General features: G+C 34.3%; 3 protein-coding genes across 3 annotated transcripts; all 3 read right to left on the bottom strand.

The window, feature by feature from the left end:
• Positions 1–2,121: 2,121 nt before the first annotated feature.
• Positions 2,122–5,202, bottom strand: LOC120068403 (subtilisin-like protease 4). Its single transcript, XM_039020159.1, is given in 3 exon segments — positions 2,122–3,761; positions 3,764–4,374; positions 4,505–5,202. Coding segments are annotated over 3 exon segments (2,229 nt in total). The 5' UTR covers positions 4,585–5,202; the 3' UTR covers positions 2,122–2,223.
• Positions 5,203–5,376: 174 nt separating this feature from the next.
• LOC120068404 (nudix hydrolase 14, chloroplastic) lies at positions 5,377–8,199 on the bottom strand. The gene is made up of 7 exons (XM_039020160.1): positions 7,893–8,199; positions 7,622–7,727; positions 7,464–7,541; positions 7,009–7,101; positions 6,727–6,819; positions 6,222–6,320; positions 5,377–5,751 (listed from the first exon to the last, which is right to left on the bottom strand). The coding sequence occupies exons 1-7, from the start codon at positions 8,117–8,119 to the stop codon at positions 5,512–5,514; spliced, it is 936 nt and encodes a 311-aa protein (XP_038876088.1). The 5' UTR covers positions 8,120–8,199; the 3' UTR covers positions 5,377–5,511.
• A 10,729-nt stretch (positions 8,200–18,928) lies between these two features.
• On the bottom strand, positions 18,929–22,654 carry LOC120068531 (geraniol 8-hydroxylase-like). Its single transcript, XM_039020337.1, has 2 exons — positions 21,714–22,654; positions 18,929–19,677 (listed from the first exon to the last, which is right to left on the bottom strand). Exons 1-2 carry the CDS (start codon positions 22,602–22,604, stop codon positions 19,072–19,074), a joined length of 1,497 nt encoding a protein of 498 aa, XP_038876265.1. The 5' UTR covers positions 22,605–22,654; the 3' UTR covers positions 18,929–19,071.
• Between the last annotated feature and the right edge of the window lie 977 nt (positions 22,655–23,631).

Genomic DNA, 23,631 nt, shown 5'->3' on the forward strand with positions numbered 1-23,631 from the left:
AGTGCAATGTATGTCCACGAAAACAATAATAATGCAAAACCATGCACACCATGCCCCAGTCAAATCCATGCTAAATTATGCACAATGAGTAAATCCATGCAAATGATGCAAAACCATGTAAACCTAGGATTTATATAAATAGCATCTAAGCAAGGCTTATAATCGTGTTGAATGGAAGTTTCTTCAAGGAATTTTAATTAAAGTGGGCTTGATCCATCGTGGGTGTCATTAATTGTTGATTGCATCTCCTCCGCAAGCGTCTTAGTGCTAAAAAATGGTGAAACAAAGGGATATACCACTCCTTCTAGAGGGCTCCATCAAGGAGACCCTTCGTCCCCTTTTTTGTAGTTGAGGTTTCTCTTCCTCAATACAGAATGCTATCTTCAATGGCACTTTATCAAAGTTCTAATTTACTGATTCTAGTCCCACTATATCTGATTTGTCATTGCTTGATGACAATCTTGTTCTTTGCAAAGCATTGGAGGAGGAGATGATGAATCCAAGGAAAATTCTACTTAATCTATGAATTGGCATCAGGAGAAAGCTTTAACTTTGATAAGTCATCAATGATTTTCTCAGCTGACGTTAACCAAAATCGAGCTGGTTTTCTGAGTGGCTTGTTGTGTATTACTCATGTGGATAATTTGGCGCTTCCTTTGTAAGTTTGTTGATTTGAGATTTATTCAAGAACGAATCTGGAAAGTTGTCCAAAGATGGAAGAGATTTTTCCTTTTTAAGGCCGGGAAAGAGGTTTTGATGAAAAGTGTTAGTCAATCTTTACCAATTTATGCGCAATGAGCTTTTTCAGACTTCCCAAAGAGTTTCGTGATGATATGACTAGATCATTTTCAAAATTTTGGTGGGGTTTGAAGGATGGCGTTACGAAATCGACAATTAAAGAACACAAAAGGGAACGTAGAGATAGAGAAGATCGACATACAAATATACGTGATTCACTAATGATGTGTTAGCTACATCCACGAGCAGAGGGAGAACAATATTATTAGGGAGAATGTTTTCAGAAAATTACATCAAACGACGCCTCTAGGGTTAGAGTTTATATAGTGCATTACTCTAAACCCTAGGTTGGTTGTTCAAAACGCTAACAAACAAATTCAAGACATTCCAACAGATAGTAAGAGAAAAATTCATTGGATGAGTTGGAAAAAGATGTGCTTACCTAAAGTTTTGGGAGGACTTACTTTTTGTGACTTAGAAGGTTTTAATAAACAAATTTGAAGAATCTTGGAGAATCCAAACACTCTGGTTTTGTCTATTGTGCTTAAGAGCATTTATTTTGAAGATTGTTCGATAAGAGAAACTAACATAAGACTTGACTCTTCATTTATATGGAAAAGTTTTATTTGGAGAAGAAGCCTTTTAACTAAGAATCATCGTTATAGAGTGTGGGAGATGGTTATTTGATTCATAGGTCTTCTAATCCTTGGCTACCAAGGTCTATTTCTTATTACCTATGGGTGTTTGGAATAATGATTGGTTGATTGGTTTACTAAATGAAGATGATGTTGAGTGTATCAAGAACATTCCCACTAATACGAGGATTCCAGATAAATTAATATGACATTACGACAAATCAGGTTCTTATTCAGCTAAAAATGGTTACTATTTTTGTGTGAAGAATTTTATAAGAGTGCTCCAGTGACCAAGGTTTAAAATGTCAATTTCAATGAAAATAACAAGGTCATAATTGGGATATTCCCCCTATTGGAAAAGATGTAAGTTCTTTCTATTGCCCTTGAGGCTTAATCAAGAATTTCCTTTTAAAAAAAAATTGGCCTCAATTTTAATAATTTGCAATCCGTCATTAATTTAAGATAATTTAAGATAATTATGTAACATATTTTGATTGACCTCATTCATCAGTCTTATTAGAAAAAAAAAAAAAAAAAAAAAAAAAAAAAAAAGTTAAAAAAATTTTTTTTTTTTTTTTTTTCATATACAAGTGACTTATTAGACACTTAAATCGAGAATTTAGAAATTTATTTGATATTTTAAAAGTTTAGGAATTAATTAAACTTAAAATTAAAAGTTTAAAATTCTATCCTATACATTTATCAACTTTAAATTCTGAAAGTACACGCACATTGATTTTGTTGTACCCCTACCCTTCAAAAAGAACAAACACACACGAACATATTGGTTTTATTATACAACAATTTATTGCCACCTTTGAACGCAAGTCAATCAATGTTGAAACCAAACTCATACGAACTTAATAGATATCGGACTTCTAACGACGTGTTTAGTTGAAACCCATTTGATATAGCCTTTAGCAAACTCAATCGACGGACTGATCGAACCAATTCTCTTAAACGTCACTGCATACGTCGCTTTTTGGTTCAATGCCGAGAAAATTAACGTCCTTGGTTTAACTGTTACAGAAACCGCTGCTGGTGCTTCAACGACGACAGTATAAACTTCACGTCCACCGCCAACATTAGTAACCGTTCTTGTGAATGTTTGTGGCGGTCCTAATTCAACCGTAAATGACGGGTAGTTGAGTTCTCCTTCTGGAATGCTTGGTGTTGTTAAACATTCAACCGGTTTATGAGCAACAAGTGAAACTTGGTTATTTTTGTATCCTAATCCACAAAGATAAGGAATATAATCATCAGGTTGAATGTCATAAACCAATCCTGGGTCGTTTGCTTTTGATGGGTTTACATGACCTGCCCCAGTTGCAAACAAGTCAGCCGGCTGCAGAGTTTGATCAACAATTGGGTTGCCTTCAAGATTTGTTATGTTAGCGGTTGTCATTATAGAGGATTTAATGACGGCTGGTGACCAATCAGGATGAGAGCTTTTGATCAGAGCTGCAATGCCACTAAGATGAGGACAAGACATGGATGTTCCTGAAACTATGTTAAATGTTCATTTTGGGTTTGTGTTGTTGTCTAATGGGAATGGCCATGCTGCTAAAATACTGACACCGGGCCCGGTTATGTCCGGTTTCAAGATGCCGGGGCTCGCAAGACTAGGACCTCGAGATGAGAAAGAAGCTATGGCTGGAGAGAAATCATCGCCAATTATGGTTCCTTTGAATACAATTGTGGCTTTTGGGTATGTTGTTGAGTTTATGTAAGCTTTGATTTTCAGCGCCGCTGTGTGGCTGACGTGGCTTGCCGGAAGAACATGAGCATCTGCTTCAGTAGTGAAGCCATCTGATTCTGTGTTGAGAAGGATCATGGCGGCGCCACCTGCATTTTTTACTTCAACCCCTTTTGCAATTCTTGCTATTCCTCCACCTCTCTCGCATACTACAACTTTTCCTTTTACATCAATGTTTTTCAATGATCCTTCTCCACATAATGCAACCGTTTCATTCTTCTCACCAGGGAAAACAAGTGGCAAGAATGTTTGTGGGAAATCATTTGGCTGGAACAGAGATTCACCATCCAATTCTTCTCCATTTCCGAGCTTTGCAGCCGCTACGATTCTTCGATCAATTGTGCTAGCTGCAACTGTTAAAATCCATGGAGCTTCATTGGACAATGTGGCGTTAAAAGGACCTGAATTAGCAGCTGAGCACCTTACAAAAATCCCCTTTTGAATCGCTGTGAATGCGCCTATGGCTATACTGTCTTCGAAAAATGGTGCTGATGGGCTCCCGAGCGAGAGTGAGAGCACGTCAACACCGTCTTCAACAGCGGCATCGAGTGCAGCAAGAATGTCGGTATCAGGGCAATCTTCTCCAAAGCAAACTTTGTAAATGGCAAGGTGGGCTAGAGGTGCCATCCCAGAGCGGTACCTATAGCGTTTCCTAATGCCTCGGCGCCATCGATGAAAGTACCAGCAGCGGTGCTTGCTGTGTGAGTTCCGTGGCCATCTTCATCAATAGGAGAGTCATCCATCGTTGTTGCATGTCCCTTTAAGGCTTTTGATGCGAGATTAAAAGATCTTGCACCTATAAGCTTGTTGTTACAAGCAGAGAAATTAAACTCACATCTTCCTTTCCATTTGGTTGGAGGTTGGGGCATTCCCACATCATCAAATGAAGGATGGTTTGGTGTAATTCCACCATCCAATACTCCTATGATCACTCCCTTTCCAAAGTTTGAATCTTTCCAAAACCCAAATTGACGATTCAATCCTAGAAAATCAGGGGTGTGAGTTGTGTGCAAATGTAATATCTTTTCACGCCTAGCTGACACAAAACCATCCTTCTCTTCCATCGCTTTCACTTGTTCTTCAGTAAGTCTTGCAGCAAAACCACTCATCACATTTCGGTACGAATACAGCAACGATGGTTGCTCCTCCGAGTTCTCCAAACTCGTCGGTAAGAATGACCTGTGCCAGCTCTCGAGATCATCGGCTGTCTCTGGTTTCTTCACATGGACAATGTAAGTATGAAGACTGCTCAATGGAAGCTCAGTTAGTTGAGCCTCATAGCCATGAAACTTGAGTAAGAGAAGGAGAAAAAGAGAAGGCAGAACAACCATGTTTAAGAGAAAAGACTAAAGCTTGATGGTGTTGGTGAACTCACCAAAGAGGAAGTTTTATATGGGAGAAAGGGAGGCAGTCATGGCCGGCGGTTGTGTAAGAAACTTTCAAAGGCATTAACATATTGCCATTGGAGGTTTGTGCTTAGGCCTGCGAGGAGTTTTGGCTGGTTAAGTTGAATGATTCATATTGATGGCAATATGTATGATATGATACATTAACTTTGTTAACTATTTGTTTATTTGGCTTTAGAATTGTCATTATGTAACTTGACATATTACAAGAATTGGCAAACCTGATATCCATATAGGACATTTTGTTGCAAACCTTTGGAGAATAATAGAAAAATAATTTTTGTGGTTCGTGGATTAGAATTATTAAATCAGAGAACTCATATACAAATTCTTTATATTAAATAAGACTAAATGGAAAAGTTTGAATCTTGATGATGCCTCCAAACATCAATGCCAAATCCGCCATCTATTGAAATACAAGCCAACTTCCCTCAAAGTTACTGTTAAACTACGAGTGATCTTAATTGTCTTTTATGAAAAAAATTACATTTTTGCTCCTAAAAGTTTAGACTTGATTTTATTAGTGATAGAAAATTAGAAGGCACCGTATACTCCAAAATTTAAATATAGTTTTAAAATACGGTACATGCAAGGTTGATCGTTATTGATCTCACCATATATTCCTAAAGGTTGATCATATGGTTTACCTCATTTTTGGGCCCGACATGAAATTTGCCATGAATGAAATTTTTTGTTCTGCGTTTTGATGTAAGTAGAAGGAAGGAAGGAAAAAAAAAAAAAAAGACCTAGACAACTCTGCTATTCACTACTAGAAAGTTGTTGAGATCTACGATTTTAATGGTTAAGCAAAACATACAAATTTGAGTATGCTTTTTGATTGTGTAACATGTTCTGGTCTTGAGACAGCGTGTTAAGGAACTTCTTACCGTTTTACATAACCCAACAAAAAGTGAATTGAAGAAAGAAAATATTTGCCAAGGCTCAAGGTGAAAGATTATAGAGTTTAGAGAAGACACTAGCATGGTTTCAAAGAAGGCAAAAGCCCTTCCTTCAGAGCCATTTCATAGAGTGCAATGGCCATTAGAGCCTTCGCATCGGCTGTAACGCGCCAAAGTTTTCCATAAGGAACAACATGAACCTTAATCAGCTCGCCATGATCCCTGAGTCCAGTTTCCTTTCCTTGCAGCTCTGCTATTGTCTCTTTACTTGCAGATCCTCGATACAAGAAGAGACCGATTCCCTCATCACATCCTCCCTAACCATGAACATGTAAGATAATGTTTAGTCTTTGATAATACACAAATCAAGGGCAAATGGAAAATCTGCAAAACTATGATGCTTAAAAGCTAAAATTAAGATGTTGTGTTGGATGTGGCTTTTGTGTAATGATTTCTTTAGAACTGTGATAAGCATCCAAGAGTTGAGACTGAGAAGTACACAAGAAGTTGCAAAAAGGGCAAGTCACAAGTGAGCGAGTTAGAAGAGGAAACCTTTTTGGTAATAATCATTAATCGGTGGGGAGAGCGAGGTACAATTCTCTTCGGATGGAAACATGACAAACTTATAATATTGAGATGGCTCTTTAAAGACCGTTATATTTCCAAAAGACAGTAGCTCTAAAGAAAACTTTGCAGATTAACAGATCATGGATCTTTAAGAATCTGAAAAGAAAACTAGCCTACTCACAAGTCACAACCATTGATATTTGTTATAATGTGAACTTACTGGAGAGGGAAAGACTCTGCATCCAGTTGCTGGGTCCAAGAAGCCGGTAAGATCGACCATGTCCTCAAGCTTTAACTGAATGCCAATTTCTTCTTCAACCTGATGGTTGCCACACCAAATAACACATCAAAATTGTCAAAGGAAACCTTCCACTCTTCCTTTAATGAAGACCTGCATAACTTGGATTCTCCATTCGAATGTTGTGTAGTACTTTTGTTGTGCAACAAATTTTTCTTTCATACATGTCTGTAAGTATCAACCTCACCAACAATTTGATCAACATCAACATATACCTCTTTGCATCAAATCATGACTTAATAATTAACAGGGGAAAAAATCTATCTAGAGAAGATAAAACAAAGATTTCATAAATTAAAAATAATGAAATCACAATACATATTAGCATATCAGCATAAACTTTGGGAACTTCTTTATTCTAAATCAAAATAACATAAAGTTGAATCACATCGAGAGATCGAGGGAGAGAGAGAAACAGGAATCAGACCTCACGAACTGCAGTGCCAACAAAATCCCCCTTATCGTCATCCAACATACCAGCAGGTAATTCCAACATAAGCTTTCCCACAGGAACTCTAACCTTAAACATAAAACTTCAATTCAATGTGATAAAGAATCAAATTTCAAGTAGTGTTTCACAGCATAAACAACCTAAAAGTTGCAACCTCTGATAGTCATTAGTGTCCAATTACATGGCAAATGATATAATCTCAACAAAACTAGTGAACATGAAAAAGTAACAACAAATTAAATGAAATAAAAGATGAACCTGCTCGGTCAGGACAGCATAGGTTTCTCCTTCGCAACTCAAAAGGATAAGCACAGCAACAGCAGGTCCTCTTGCAAAAACAATACCTGGAACCTATACAAGTTTTAGTTTGTAGAAAAGAAAGAAACCACGGCATTGATCAGTTCCCCAAGTTTAGATTAGCGCCTCAATTGATTTCTTTGGCATAATACCAACTAATATGACTTCATCGTTCTGAGGAACATAAAGGGAAGAGATAAGACGAGCATATTTGAGACCAATTTTTTTAATGAGTGATTGTAGTAAAAGTGATCTAATTATAATTAATAAGTGATTTTAGGATCAATAAATAACTAAAATTCATTTCCCAAGTCGTCATTATTTTTTAATCAGTTCAGTTAAGTTGATCCTAATCTCAATTAACAGATTTTAACAAATTTAGCACCAGAACAAATAAATGGTAGTCGTCCAATTACCTTCTTCCCGGTTTGCTTGTCGTAGATATCAGCTTTAAATTTGAGAAATCCAATTTTGTTTCCGAACATATCAACTCCCTGAACCAAAAATTCTTCAATTACCTTATGACCAAAAAGTGGAAACAATGGTAAAACTCGATGAGCTCATTTTCCACAACCTGAATAAGAACGCTCTTCAGGGACATGGCTCCCTTGGCTAAAATCCCACTCTCACTTTGCAAGTTCATCAGCCACTGTTTGAACAACGATGAATCGATAGCATTCCTGCAATATAACGCATTGAAAAACAAAACCCAAAAGATAAAATCGAAGAAATTCAGAAGTAGTCGTGAATGTAGGGCTTAAGAGGGCGTCAAGAATTGAATAGAGCCGCATAAAAATTGGTGTTCTGTTTGAGAATAAGAAGAATAGAAAGGAAATCGAACTTGCCGGAAATCGGAATCAGAGACACCGGGAGCAGCGAGAATCTGCACGGGTTGATCGAGTTGGCAGGGGATAGTGATGGATTGAGTTGGGATTGGAGAATCGGCCGACATTTTAGAAGAGAAGGATCTTAATGCGAGGGAATTGGAGTGAAGGAAAGAGGATGAAGATGAAATTTGAAACCCTTTGCCCAACGAGCGGAGATATATGGAAGGTTGAAGAAAGTGCGTCATTTTTTTAATCAAATTACGCCGACTTCTGTCCTAGAGTGGAACTAAGATGGCAGAGGATGAAAAAAGAAAGATGACTCGCTATGGTGCTGAAAAATACAAAAAAAAAAAAAAAAAAAAAAAAAAAAAAAAACAACAACAACAACAACAAACAAACAAAACAAACTCAATCACTATTGAGCTGGAAGAAAGAAAAATGGATACAATCACCGGTAATCGTCAATGGGTGACCAACGATGATAGGTGGACAATAATCGACGAAGAGAATCCGATGATCCATGAGCAACATGATCAATGCAATACTTTTAATTGTTAGAAGTCATAAATGAAAGAGGCAATTTCTTGTTTTTGTGTGTGAAAATGCGTAAGAAGAAGAGAGAGGAAAAAGATTGAGGGAAAAAAACAAAAACAAAACCCTAGTAACTGGCAATGGGCATCAAGCAACAACAGTTGATCAACGACAGTCACGATAGTCGATAGTCGATAGTCACAATGGTCAGTCACCAACCATCACTACGGTTGGTTGTTGATGACCAAACGGTCAATCACCGATAGTCAAAACGTTCGGTCATTGACGATCGATTGTCGAGGGTCAAGACGGTCGATCGACGGTCATCGGTGACCATTTATAAGAGATAAGACATGAAGAAAAAAAATTTCAAACACATAACATTCATTATATATATATATATATATATATATATATATATATATATATATTCCAAACTCATGGGTTCAATTTCTGCCCAAACATAGATTTGGAGGTAATAGATCTCTCCTACTTGGTCTTCAGTCCATGTTTGTTATACATATTTTTTCAGTAATTTCTGTTGTAACAAATTCAACAGAAATATAGAAAATTCCTTGCCCTCTATAAATTGAACTGTTGTTCACTCATTTTAATTCTTTGCCCTCTATAAATTGAACTGTTATATCCTTATTGAACTCAAGCTGAAATATACAGAAAATTCCTTCTTAACTCATTATTCATCATGGTATTAGAGCTATTGACAAACGTCACCTTTTCTTTTCTTCTCCCTCCTTCCCCGAAATGGCTACCTCCTCTCTTCAAACACCTACCTCACTATCTCATTTCCAACATATGTAATCTCATACATGTTCGCCTTGACTCCACAAACTATGTACAATGGAAATGTCAAATGTCTGTCATATTGAAAGCTCATGCCCTGTTTGGTCACATCGATGGATCCACACCCTAACCAGACCAATTCCTTCCTTCTCGAACACCTCTACCTCCTGCCTAAAGAGAACCCAATCTCGAATACCATACATGGACCTATTGTGATCAAGCCCTTGTCACTCTCATAAATGCCACCCTATCTGTTTTCGCTTTCTTCCATTTCACCTCGGTATCCACCACTAGGGAACTCTGGCTAGCTCTTGAAAAGCGTTATTCTTCTAAACCCCGTACGATTATTAATTTTGGAGCTTTGTTCAGACCTCTACAATGAAAAAAAAAATCGCCTACAGAATCCATCGAGCAATACACACGGCGTGTCAAGGACATCGTTGATCGGCTAGTCGTGGCCTTAATCACCGTTGATGATGAAGAGATGCTCCTCCACATTCTAAATAGATTGCCATCTGACTACAGCCCATTATGCACCTCTCTTCGAACTCGCAATACACCAATTACACTTGAAGAACACCGATTACACTTCCTATGTCACGCTTTATTTCTTTTAATCCTTTAGAACTTATGCATAGTGATGTTTGGGGACCATCTCCTGTTTTATCTAATAAAGGCTTTTGTAACTGTTAGCTTTATTAATGATTTTAACAAATTTACCTTGTTGTTTCCTATGTCCTATAGGTCTGATGTTAGTGGCATATTGCATAAATTTGTTCCTTTTGTTCAAAACTTGTTTTCTGTTCACCTAAAAGTTTTTCGATGTAATGGTGGTGGTGATTTTTGTAATTCTTCACTTTCTTCCCTATTTTCTACTAAAGGCATGTTACACAAGAATTCCTACCCATATACTCTCGAGCAGAATGGGATAGCTGGACAGAAGCATAGATATATTGTTGAAACTGTTGTATTTCTATTATTTCATTCATTTGTCCTTCTTGAATTTTGGCCTTACGCTTTCTTCACTGCTGTTTTCTTAATTAATAGAATTCCAACTTCATCTTTCAATATGATGTCAACATTTGAAAAAATTTTTGGATACACTCCTGATTTGCTACATCTAAAGCTTTTTAGGTGCACATATTATCCTTTATAAAACCATATAATTCATACAAACTTCAACCTAGAACTTCCCAACGTATTTTTCTTGGTTACACTTTAGACTTTAAAGGTTATATTTGTTTTAATCCACTAACACAAAATCAATTTGTTTCACATCATGTTATTTTTTATGAAACAATATCTCCTTTCTCTACTCAATCCGCTGGTATGTGCAATGTTCCACCATTGCCAATTTCCCCTAACAGTTCGCTATCTTCACCTGACTCTCTCATACTTACACCTCAACCAACAATATCACCACCACCTACTATACTTGGCCCTCCACCAAGACTTACTCCATCCTCACCAACAAACACTCAATCTTCACCAGATAATCTTCCCGTCCCAACACCTCCATCTTTAAAGCCAACAATGTCAATCCTTCTCTGTCAACACGACATCCAGCCAATGTCCATCATATGTAAACACGGTCAAAATCTGGTATTGTTAAACCTCAAATTTTGAATTTTAATGTTATTGTGTTTGTCCTTACTGATCCAGCAAATTATTCATAAGCTTCTAAATATCCCTGAGTGGCATTCCACAATTTCAGACGAATTCATAGCTTTACAACAAAAAGGTATTTGGCCCTTGATACCTTGGTCTGTCGATATGAATGTCATTGGTTGTAAATGAGTCTATCGCACGAATTACAATTTTGACGAAACAATCTCATTGTACAAAGCCCACTTAGTTGCTAAAGATTATCACCAAATTGTGGGTTTTGACTTTGATAAAACCTTTAGCCCTATTGTTAAGAAACCCACCATTCGCATTGTTTTGTTTCTTGCTACTCAATACAAATGGCCTCCGTATCAACTAGATATAAAGAATGCATTTCTCCAAAGTCAATTACAGGAAGTTGTCTATATGTCTCAACCTATTGGATTTATTGATAAATCATATCCAGATCATGCATATTTACTTCACAAGAGCTTGTATGGTTTAAAACAAGTGTCGCATGCATGGTATGACAGGTTCATTTATTACTTATACACATTTGAGTTTGACTCTTCATTTTTTGTTTGGTGTATTGGATCGTTTATTACATATCTACTTCTGTATGTAGATAACATTATTCTAGCTGGAACTGGCATATCTTATATCGCTTCTCTCAAGATAACATTGGCTTCAGAATTTCATATTTTTTACTTAGGAAAACTCAAGTATTTCCTTGGCTTGAAAATACATTATCTTTCAAATGGTTTACTTAGTAATCAAGCAAAATATCTCATGGATCTGTTGAAAACCTTTAGCATGACTAGAGCCAAACCTTGTCTCACTTCTATTTCCACCACTGTAGATTTGTACACCACTACCCCATCATTTAATGACACTACTCTCTACAGACATATTGTTGGCTCCCTATAATATCTCACTTTCACTCGTTCCGACATCACATTTGTTGTCAACAAAGTAAGCCAATTTATGCAAAACCCTTCTGTTGTTTATTTCTCTATTGTTAAATGGATCTTACTTAACTTGTTGGAACCTTTGGTCTTGGCATACAATTTTAATCTAGCTCCCTCAATCTCCAGGCATTTTGTGATGCTGACTAGGCAGGTGATGCCTCCAATCGTCATTCGACCACTAGGTTCATTGTTTTTCTCGGCTCTAATCCTTTCCATGGTCTGCAAAGGAACAACTAATTGTCTTTCGTTCTTCCATTGAATCTGAGTATCGTGCTCTTGCCAACACCACCTCTGATGTCTATTGACTTCGTCAAAGATTAGCTTGTAAACATTTTTCTTTTTTATTTTCTTTCATTTCTCCAGTTTTTGCTTCAATCTCCCCAATCTCCTCATCTTTTCAAATATTTCCCTTTTCCCCTCGTCTTCCCATTTCCCGCTAGAACCATTAAAAAAAGAATTACGAAACTGAGTTTCAAACCTAAGAATTGAAAGTGCCTGACACATAAGTGACTTAACACTTTTTTAAAAAAACTTTAAATATAAACAACAAATGAAAATAGATTTTAAAGAAACTACTTTTTTTAGTCATCAAGTTTGCACCATTTTTAGGAACATTTATTAAAAGTTTGAAATGAGAAATGATAATAGTTATTAAACAAGTTTATTTCTCAAAAAATCAGAAATGAGAAATGAGAACGTTATCAAACAAGCCAATAATTTTTTTTTCTTTTTTAGGACTTGAAGAGTATGAAGTCTATCAGTAGTATCACTGATAACATGTTATCATGGAAAACATGTTATCACTGATAATATGATATCTGAAAGAACCGGTGAAGGTCCGCAGTAGAAGAGGATCGATCCCAATTTTCATTTTTCGCAGAAATCTAATCTTACATAATAGAACAAAATCATGCATTATATAGATTTAATTTATAGCATGCTTAATTAACAAAAGAATTAGGGAAGAAAATGACTTACTCTTGTAGCCAAATAATTCTTCACGTATTCCCTCGATCCGGATCACGAACCCTTCGTTCTAGATCTCGATCTCAAAAAAAAAAAATCCAGCAAATATAAATGGCCACCACCAAAAGGTCAACCTCTGTATTCTCTTAGGAATGAGAATCCAGGAGTTATAGGTTTTCTAATTTTAGAAGAGAGGGAAAGATTTGAGAAGAGGAAGAAGAATAATTTTTCTTCTCTGTTCTTGGAGAAATTTTCTAGAGATCTCTCACTGACTCTCATTGGGAAGAAGAAGATGACCAGTCAAAACTGAACCATCTCTCATGTTCTAGTTAGGAGAGAATTAAAGGGAGGGAGTTAATTAGATTAATATATATATATATATATATATATAACACATAACCTATAGTTTTTATATTGTATCAAATACAATATAATCTATAATTTATAGTTTTTTATTTTTTTCCTCAACAATGCATGGTATTTAATATAAATCACATTTATACTAAATTAAATTATATGAATCTCATCCATATAATTAATATTTGAATCATATTCAAATATTTAATTCCTCTCTACCATTCATGATATTTAACATAAATCATATTTATATTAAATTTGAGGGTCAGTTACAAATATAGATATTAGACCTAAAGTATTAGCAGATATAACACAATATAAAAAAATATATACAAATATGCCCAAATTTAAATAGTCTATCAGTGATAGATCATATTATTGGTAGGAGTCTATCAGCGATAAACCATATCAGTAAGAGTCTATCAACGATAGAAGTATATCGCTAATAGACTTGAGAGTCTATCAACGATAGAAGTCAATCACTGATAGACTTGGTTATATTTGTAATTTTTTTAAATGATGTTATACACTTGGTTATTATTCCTAAAAATGCTACCGATTGCAATTACCCTAAATTTAATTTATGAAATTCATTTATATAATTAGTATTTGAATCATATTCAAATATTTAATTCCTCTCAAAGTAACCTTTATGTCATAATGTACCGAATACATTATATTAATTTTATCACATATAATTAATTTAATTAATTATATCATATATAATTAATTCCCTCAATTAATTTGAACAATTCAAATTAATTCTCAATAATCCTTGTTGAGCTACCTTACGGACCTGTAGTTTGAAGCTCAATGGTACTTGGATAATTAATTAAACTCTTTAATTAAATTACCTAACATTCATTAACTATCGGTCACTCCACTAAAGACATACAATTGCACTATTCGCACTACAGATATATTTCTGTGTCCATTGGATATAGCCAGTCAATAGTGTAATGATCCTGCACAAATTGCTCATAACTACAGTTGGGCCAAAATTACCGTTTTTCTCTTGTAGTTGCATCTAACTCCTTAAATACCATTGATCCTTCTAATAAACAATAAGTTATAGTCCAACTATGACTAAATCCCTCTCGGGCCAAGAGAGAGTGTGGCCACATTGTTCAAGCCTCGGAATCAGCCCTTAAAAGAGCATTTTATCTACTTACCCTGACATCAAGGAATGAGTGAATTTCGTCTTGTGTAGTGTGTTTCCAACTCCTCAATCAGATGAATCCCTTTAATGGTAGGCATATTGAGTCGGCAATCTGGCCACTCTCACCCATGCAAATCAAATGACCGTCTTCATAGGCAGGAGTTCACAACTCACTTGGGATTTAAATCATGTCACCTATGGTCATCCTGGTTAAATGTAATTCTCTATTATCAACGACGTTATATAATGAGACTAGTCATTTCGTGGCCCGATCTTATATAAACTCTTTGTATAGGATACCTCTGCTCACACGTCTCTACATGAATGATCATGATTAGATCATTTGTAGTACTTTACAAACTTGTAACGTCTACAAAGCGGGTCGTATTCGTAGTGTCACAAGGATAAGGTATCCAGCCTTATCCATCTACTACACACCGTTTAGGTTATCATTTAAACATGATCCACATGTATGTCTCTACATACATGTTCAAATTACATAAAATAGCGTAGGATCTTTCTTCAATTACAACTTAATTTCAACTCTAGTGACTCCAAATAAATTACAGACTCTTGAACACACATATAAGCTCATCAAACAAAAGCCAATTACAAATTTAACTAAGGAATCAAAGAGAATTTAAATGTCAAATCTCAGAAAACCGTATCAATACACCATTTTCATGTAACTTATGAAAAAACACCCACCACACCAAAATCAAACCAAATGGAATACTTAAGTGATGCTCTGATACCAATTGTATGAATATATCAGCATGCAACAGAAGCAATAAGGATCAATAAACATTCTAATTCATTAGTTTTGGCTATAAATAAAGCATGGTCATACAATAATAAAAGAGTTTCATGATATACCTTTGTAGAACCTCTTGAAACTTGAATTTCAGTTGCAAATCTTCTCCAAATCTTCTTGTGAACTACCTCAAAGTCTTCCCTACTATTCTCTTGGATCCTTAGATTGAGTTGTAGGACTCAAAATAAGCTTGAATGAAGGAAATATGGAGAAGAAGCACACTGCTGCAACTTGAAGAACTCCTTCTTCAACCTCTCAAGTTTTTCAACAAAGACTCAAGAATTGCATTAGTTTGCATGTCTGATTTCCACTTCAATCTTTTCTATTTATTGCAGGACAATCATGCACAGAAGAAGGACACATGAAAAGCACCTAATGCTTGGAAGATTGAATCAAGAAGTGGTGAGAAATAAGTGAGCTCCTTTGATGAAGAAAGTGGAATTCTCCCACTTTTCATTTTCCAATTTGTGTTTTATAAATTGATTTCTAAAATCAATTTAGTTTTCAAAAATTAAAAACTTTATTAATTTTACAAAATTAATTTCATAAATTAATTTTATAATAAAATTAATAATAATTAATTAATTAAACAATTTAATTATTTCTAATTAATTCAATATCAAATATTAAATTAATTCTATACAAAATCCACCTTCATGAATTTAATATTTAAATCATATTTAAATATTTAATTGATTCTCCAATTTTGTTTAATTTCAAAATTAAACACGTAATTATATCACATATAATTATTTATTCCCTTAATTCTAATTTGAACGTTTCAAATTAACTTATCACGCTACTCTAAAGCTAATTCATTAACAAGCTAGTAGGGGGACCTCGTGGACCTACAGATCATGGGCTCCAACGATCCGAGATTAATTAGCTAAACTCTTTACACCGAATTAACCCTCATTCGTTAACTAATGGGTCACTCTACTAAAACTCATAGTTGCACTCTCCTCCGTGTAGATATATTATATCCACTCGATATACCCATAATTAGTAAGTTAACCCTTCATAGGTTATTCGTAATAACGGCTGGGTCAAATGTCTGTTAGCTTAGGATTAAGGTCAAGTTGACTAGGTCATCACTTTGAAATACTCAGTCTTAAATAGTAAACAACATTATAAAGTAAGAATGACTGATTTTGTGGTTTGTTCTTATACAAACTTATTACATAGGACGCCCCCACTTCTCATGTCATAACATGTACAAATTAGGATCACATCGTCTGTAGTACTTTACAACTTTTTTTAACAAATACAGAGTGAGCCACATCCAATAGTGTTACCAGAATAAGACACCCAACCTCATTCATATAGTATAGATCATTTTGACTATTTTCTCGAACCTGATCCACTTTTATGTCTCCACATGAAGTTCAAGTACTCATGTAATAGTCATGGAACTTTTAGTTTATTGGATTTCTAAAATGAAATAAGCAATTTATACATTCAACAACAACTTATTGAATTTTCAGAATAAGTTTTATTGTTTACAACGAGTTTTAGGACATAAAACCCAACAAACTCCCACTTGGACTAAAACTCCAGTGGTAACTTATATATCTAAATATATAATACTGAGTTTTTTAGTTTTACAGAGAAATACAATAAACTAGGGCATCACATACCCATGGTTTACCATTTGGTACCCCATACCCAGTTTTTCTCCCACTTGCCCTAGGTTATTCACCTGGTATTCCTAATCTTACTGGGAGATTCTCAAACACTTTAGCCGAAAAAATCATTGTAAACATGATAGTGTACAATAGACTTCTTATTAAACTATACGGGGAATGCATCTTATTTTCACAATACTTGTTTCTTAATAATGGCTAGAAAGTCAGACATTCCTCCCATTACATCAAGGTACTCTCAACTCTTTGAGTAAGACGCATCTGATATGTCTAAACAACTCTTGTTTACAATGTCAATTCAATAACTCTTTATTGATATATGTAAGTTTTTATGGAAACAAATATTACATGGTGATCTTGAATAATATTCCAATAATTGGAATGATATTGAGAAAACAATTTAAGGCAACTAGAAAGTTTTTTCACCAAATTTCATGTTCTATCAAATAGACCTAGAAATCTTAAACTTTCTATACTTTGATGCAATCGAAGTATTTTGGTTTTATTTTACCTAACAAGTTTTGTACACTTTGAACTTTCCAAGTGTTAAAAAAATTATTCAAAACTTACCACTTAGGTTAATATAACTACTTGCCTTTATTGATTTTCTAGCTGTTTTAAATATCTAAATATTTGCAAATAGCTTTTAACTAGGTTGGTTCTTAATAGAAGTTACTATACAGTAGAACAAACATAACTTTTGCTAATGAACATTTCATTTACAAAAATATATACAATTTTTTTTTTTTTTTTTTTTGCAATAAGATAAACTAACTCTTATTGCAATAACAAAAGCTGATAAGATTATCTTCAGGTAGCAACATCTCCCACTGGTCATGTTAAGGATAACAAGCAATCTTCAGGAACTAGTTTGCCTGTTTTGCTTTATCTATTCTCTTCTCAGCAAGGTACTGAGGGCAATCTCTCTTTCAGTGAAAATATTTTCCTTTGTCTGCAGCGTTGGCCTTGCCTTTTCTCCCAGCAGTTTTCTTCTTCCTATTCTCCTTGTTCTTCTTAACAAAAATACTCTTACTTTATGAAGAGGAAGCAACATCAGGCTTTTTAGAGGATGTTCCTCTCTTCTCAGCGGTAGTAACGTGTATTTTCGGTTCCAGACCTTTAGCTCTCATCATTATCTGGTAAGCCTGTAGCTCATTCAGAAGAATAGTCAAACTGTATTTAATTTTATTCATAAGTGCATTCGTGCAGAACTGTAGAAAACTCTTCAGAAGAGATTCTAAAATAAAACCGATTTGACTTCTCTCGTCAATGACAACTCCATTTACTTCCGCTACATTGAAATGGACTATCATGTCCAGGACATGTTCTCTAACAGAGTCCCCTTCTTTCATTCGGCAATTTTAAATGTATTTAATAGCATCATGCCTTAAGGAGAAAGACGGTTGTTCGAACATCCCGTGTAGAGATTCCATAATCTCTTTGGCAGTACCTATAACCTCATGTTTCTTTGCCAAGACATCAAATATGCTGGCAAGGATATAGGCACAGGCTTTATCATTCGCCCTGATCCATCTATCATATGCATCCCGAACAGTTCGGTTTGCGTTGGATCCATGAATGAGAGGATAATCCTCTGTTAAGATGAACCGTAAATCGTCTATCACCAATATAGTATTCAAATCTGATTTCCAAGTTGCATAATTATCCCCAATCAGTTTATTAGATGCCAACAATTGAACTAGTGAACTTGTCATTCTGAAGAATATAAACAAATTATAAGTGAATTTTTTTTTTATAATCCAATGAAGTTTTAGCAAAATAATAATATACCCAATATTATTTTTACAACGATACTACAACAAGACATTCTTGACTAAATACTATCTCCATAATAACTCGTATTTCGATAGTCATTTAGCTACCGTTTTTTTATAAGAAATTACTAACTCTTTAGCAATTCTATAAGTGTAACCCTCTATTTTCAGACCTCAAAAGTCCAATCCCAACGATGCACCAGAAGTTGAAAAGTCAAAGTTGAAACCGACTTTTAGAAATCTTATCCATTTATGGAGTTTGAGTTGTTCTATCAAACATAAAATAAACCATAAAATATAACTAATGTAAATATAATATAAATAATAAACATTTTAATATAATATAAATAATAAACATTTTAACTTTCTTTTTCTAAAATCAAGAATATTTTATTTAAGAAAAAACTTAAAATATTTATTCATTCATTCACATAATTTCTCTAGAATTTTTTTTTTATTTATAATATTTCTAGAAATCACCATCTCCATAAAAAGACCATTGACATTCACGTCGACATCCATGAAATAGAAACACTTGGCTTGGTAGGTGAAAGCAGTTTTTGTATGAAAATCTATAATTAAACAAGAAGCGGGAAGGCTCTCAAAGGAGTAGCCATTTCAACAGTGAGTCCAAGCTTTTCATCCATATTCACATCTTCAGGTTGAAGACCATCTTCAAGCTTCCAATCAAAGAAATGAATAACCGAACCCAACATCAAAGGCAGCATTCTCATTGCCAATGGCAATCCAGGGCAAATCCTCCGTCCGGCGCCGAACGGAATCAGCTCAAAATCTCTGCCTTTAACATCAATTTCCATCTCTAAGAACCTCTCTGGCTCGAACATTTCTGGGTTCTTCCATACGTTCGAATCTCTACCCATAGCCCATAAATTTACGAGCAGTTGAGCGCCCTTTGGGATTGTGAAGCCTGAAATTTCAACGTCTTGTATGGCTTTACGAGGCAGTAGAAAAGGGGCAGGGGGATGGTATCTGAAAGTTTCTTTAATTATTGCTTGTAAATAACGTAGCTTTGAAATGTCTGATTCTTCAATTGGGTTCCCTTTTCCAATTACTCTTCGGATTTCTTCTTGAGCTTTTGATAGCTTTTGTGGGTTTTTAAGTAGTTCTGCCATTGCCCATTGCAGTGCTGCAGAACTTGTATCTATCCCAGCAACAAATAATACCTATAAAACCCATAGAGAACAATCAAATCTAAGAGAAGCTCATTTCAAAATTTTGGTGGAATTCAGAAATTAATCTAGATGGAATACGAAACATTTTGCTACTATTCTAGAAAATTTCTATGCGAGCCATTCAAATAGTACCTCTATGTTTTTAAAAATTGTAATATTAGGATGAATTTTCATAAAAATTTTAAAAATACCTTTGAGTAAAACTTTATTTATAATTTTGAATGAAATTTAGATATAAAATGGATGGATGTGACTTAGAATGAAAATTTAAATATAATGACATTTTAAGTCATCGCTAAACAATTATAAATCCCAATTTGTGTTTAAAATTTGATAGGAAGTATATCCCAACCACAAAACTTTTTTTTTTTTTTTTTTTTTTTTTTTTTTTTTTTTTTTTGCAACTTGCTCCAACCAAAAAGCTAAAAAAGCTAAAAAGAATATTTAAGGAAAAAAAAAAAGGAAATTGCATTGTATGATAAATACATTTAAAGAAATCAAAATCATGACATCAATTTTTTTTTATAATTGCAGGTGTGACAATCACATAGAAATCAGATAATAATCAAATAGCAATCAAATTTTCAGATGGGAGTTTTTTTTACATGTTTGCAAAAAAATAAAATCTAGGGATACACGTCCAATTTTCAATTTTTTTTTTTATTAAAGTTGTAATTGCCCCCAAAAAAAAAATTGCGGTCTTTGTAATTTTTGTCATGCAATTATGGTGAGAAGATGCAAAGAGATGAATGCACCTGTATAATAGATTCAAGTAATTTTCTAGCCAAAATATTTTATGAAAAATGAAAAATAAAAAGTTGCCACATGTCAAATTGTGTTGAGGCATGAGTTGGGATGAAAACAATTTTTTCTAAATCCACCTAGTTATATATGTAAATTTAATTGGGTAATATGATGCACCCCATTCTTATCACTTACACTAAAAAACAATGAAAATATTTTAAAAAGAAATAAAAAAGAGTTTACCGTATGGCAAATTATGATTGAACAACTTAGATACGTAAAGATGGATGTGGTGTGAATGCACTATTTTAGGTCATCACTACACAATTTTAAGTCTTAATTTTAGTTCAAATTTTTAAAGGATTTCTATTTAATGATATTTTAGAAACGTATATTAAAGTTGGAGGATAATATTGTAACTTTTAAAAATACAGAAGTAATATTTTTTTTTTAACAGAAAAAGTAAATTTCAAGTGAATTTGTTAAAATTTAACCAAAAAATAATAACAACAATAAAATTACCACTAAACGCAATAGCAATACTTCCTACCCATTTGAACCCATTTATTGTAGCCTAGCTCCTCCAACCACAAAGGGTAAAGAGCTAAAAAAGACAATATTTAAGAAGAAGAAAAAGAAAATAAGACCTTACATGCGGATGTGGTTGTAAATTAACCCAAAAGGAATAATTGTGAATCAAAATAGGGTTATTTTAAATATAGGAAAATGAACCAAAATATTTATAAAATATAGTAGAATTTTAGAACTATCAATAATAGATACTGATAGAAATCTATCAGTGTCTATCAACGTCTATCATTGATAGTGAAATCCACGTTAAACCCAAGAAATAAAGTACAAAATTTGAGCCAAACTAAACATAACTAATTGATATATGAGTATGTCATAAGATACGCAGATGAAATCCTTATATTTTTAATTTTACTAAAATTTTGAATTTATGATTAGATTTGTAAGCATTTGGTTTTTTCTTTTTGTTTTTTAAAATTAATTCTATAGACTTATTTCTATCTTAGTTATCTATTTTATACCGATGGCTTAAAAAACCAAGCCCAAATTTAAAAATAAAAAAAAGTCATTTGAAAAAACTTGTTTGTTGGAAGTTGGCTATAAAGTCAACCATGTATTTGATAAATATGCAAATCATTATAAAAAGATAGAAAGAAAATAGGATTCAATTTTAAAAATTAAAAAAAAAAAAAAAATGGCCAAACGGGCTGTTAACAACAAATTTAAAAAAATGAAGAGGTTGAGGTAGATACCAATAATAAGTGTTTGAACTCAGTTTTCCCCATTTTGATATCGCTGTTTGCATTGTCAAGGTCGAGAAGATAATGCAAAAAATCATGGCTATGATTATTAGAACCACAACTTTTCTTCTGCTGATCAAGTCGTTCCTCAATCATCTGCTCCAACACATAAAAAATCTTATCAAAATAAACACACTGTCTCTTCTTTATCCCTTGAAAATCAAATTTCTTCAGCAAAGGAAAATAATCTCCAAAATTCGGCCTCGCAGCTTCTTCCATAATCCCTCTTACAGCAACTTTAAACTCTCTCCCAATTTTCGAATTTGGGTCCACAAAATCCACCGAAAAAATCGTATTCGAAAGCAAACTCAACGAAGTCACAAATCCCACTTCCCCAAAATCCACTGCTTCACCTTTCATCGCACATCTCGAAATCTCCTTCACCAGCTCCGCCGCTCTGGCTCGGCGGAGACTCTCGTTGGCGTCGAGAATCCGGGCGGCGAACAACTGGGTGTTGCAAATTCGTCGGAGGTTTCGCCAGAGAGGTGAAATGGGAATCCATGGGAGGCCGAAAAGCTCGTGGTTGTGAGTGGTCATGGAGTCAGGGACGGTTCTGCAGGACAAAAACTGGTCGTGGGTTTGGAGGACTTGTTTGGCCATGGCGGAGGAGGAGATGACGACGGTGGTGATTTGGCCGAGTTTTAAGGTCATGATTGGGCCGTAGGATTTGGCGAGATTGGATAGAGATTTGTGGGGAGGGTTGCCGAGAGCTAGAAGATTGCCGATGAGCGGCAAAGGCTTTGGGCCGGGGGGAAGCTTGGGGATGGTTTTGGTCATTGTTTTCGAAATCATGAAGAGCCATGCTAAGGGAAGTAGAAGAATGCAGATCCAGAAGAAATCCATCTCTCACTACATTTTGTTTCCTCCTTCTTCCTTTTAAATCGATTCGAGGATGTTGATGCCATTTGATAACGTGTTGCCTAGGCCACATTTGATATTATGTAGGCCCCATTTGAAGTTTTAGTTTTCCCGTTTATTTTTATGAACTTACACTTATTTTTCTTCATTTTTCTACTATAATTTATCATAAACTTGAAATCGTTTGAATTCTAAGTGATTTTTTAAAATAAAATAAACAATTTCACTAAAGTCTATTTTGTTTATGTTTAAAAGTTTGGCTTGGTTTTAGAAATATATGGGAAGAAGTGGACGATCAAATAAAGAAGTTTGATGTTATGACAAAAACAAACGATAAGCAAAGAATAAGAAGAGAAGAAATTAACACATAAATTAATGTTAGTTACGTCAATGTATTGAGGGAAAAGTAGTTTTATTAACTTGCGGAGAATAAATAGATATAATATATAGGTGAGATTGAAATGGTTTATGTATGACTCCTCTCCTAAACTCTAGATAGAACAAACCCAAAATAAAGGTCTTAAACAAACATAAATAGAAATGCAGTCTCAACATAATTTAGGTGGTCATTTGAGATTCATGTTTCGTCATTTGATACAGATAACATTTCGAGGCATAAGAATATTAGAAAGTATAGTATTAAGCTTAATTTTTAAAAACTAAAAGTCAAAATAGTTTTTGTTTTTGCTTCCCGTGTTTAGAATTAAATAAAAACAAAAGAAAAAAAAAGTGGACAAGTGAAAAGAATAAAAACGGCTGAAATTTTGAAGAAAAGAAATGGTTGGGCACGTGTTGATGGTGCTTGTGGTTATAAGTGATATAAGTAAAGAAAAATACTTAGGTGCATCTTGAATAGCATCTATGTTTATGCATCCATCTAAATTATCTGATCATAATTTATTAAGTGTCAAATTCTTTTTATTTTATTTTTTAAAAATTATTTTACTTCTGCTAAAATCTAAGTTTACGTGTGATGCGTTGGAAGTCTGTTCTTTCATTTATGCTCAACATC

The sequence above is a fragment of the Benincasa hispida genome, chromosome 12, assembly GCF_009727055.1.
Source record: "Benincasa hispida cultivar B227 chromosome 12, ASM972705v1, whole genome shotgun sequence".
NCBI lineage: Eukaryota > Viridiplantae > Streptophyta > Magnoliopsida > Cucurbitales > Cucurbitaceae > Benincasa > Benincasa hispida.

Bases quoted from the DNA above. Each gene is read 5' to 3' on its own strand.
- LOC120068404 (XM_039020160.1), bottom strand. From the start codon at position 8,119: ATGACGCACTTTCTTCAACCTTCCATATATCTCCGCTCGTTGGGCAAA. The intron at 7,542-7,621 runs GTTGTGGAAAAT...TTTTTGGTTCAG, and splicing joins TGAAGAGCGTTCTTATTCAG to GGAGTTGATATGTTCGGAAA. The intron at 6,820-7,008 runs GTTCATCTTTTA...TTTATGTTTAAG, and splicing joins ATGCTGTCCTGACCGAGCAG to GTTAGAGTTCCTGTGGGAAA.
- LOC120068531 (XM_039020337.1), bottom strand. From the start codon at position 22,604: ATGGATTTCTTCTGGATCTGCATTCTTCTACTTCCCTTAGCATGGCTC. The intron at 19,678-21,713 runs GTATCTACCTCA...TGGGTTTTATAG, and splicing joins AGTTCAAACACTTATTATTG to GTATTATTTGTTGCTGGGAT.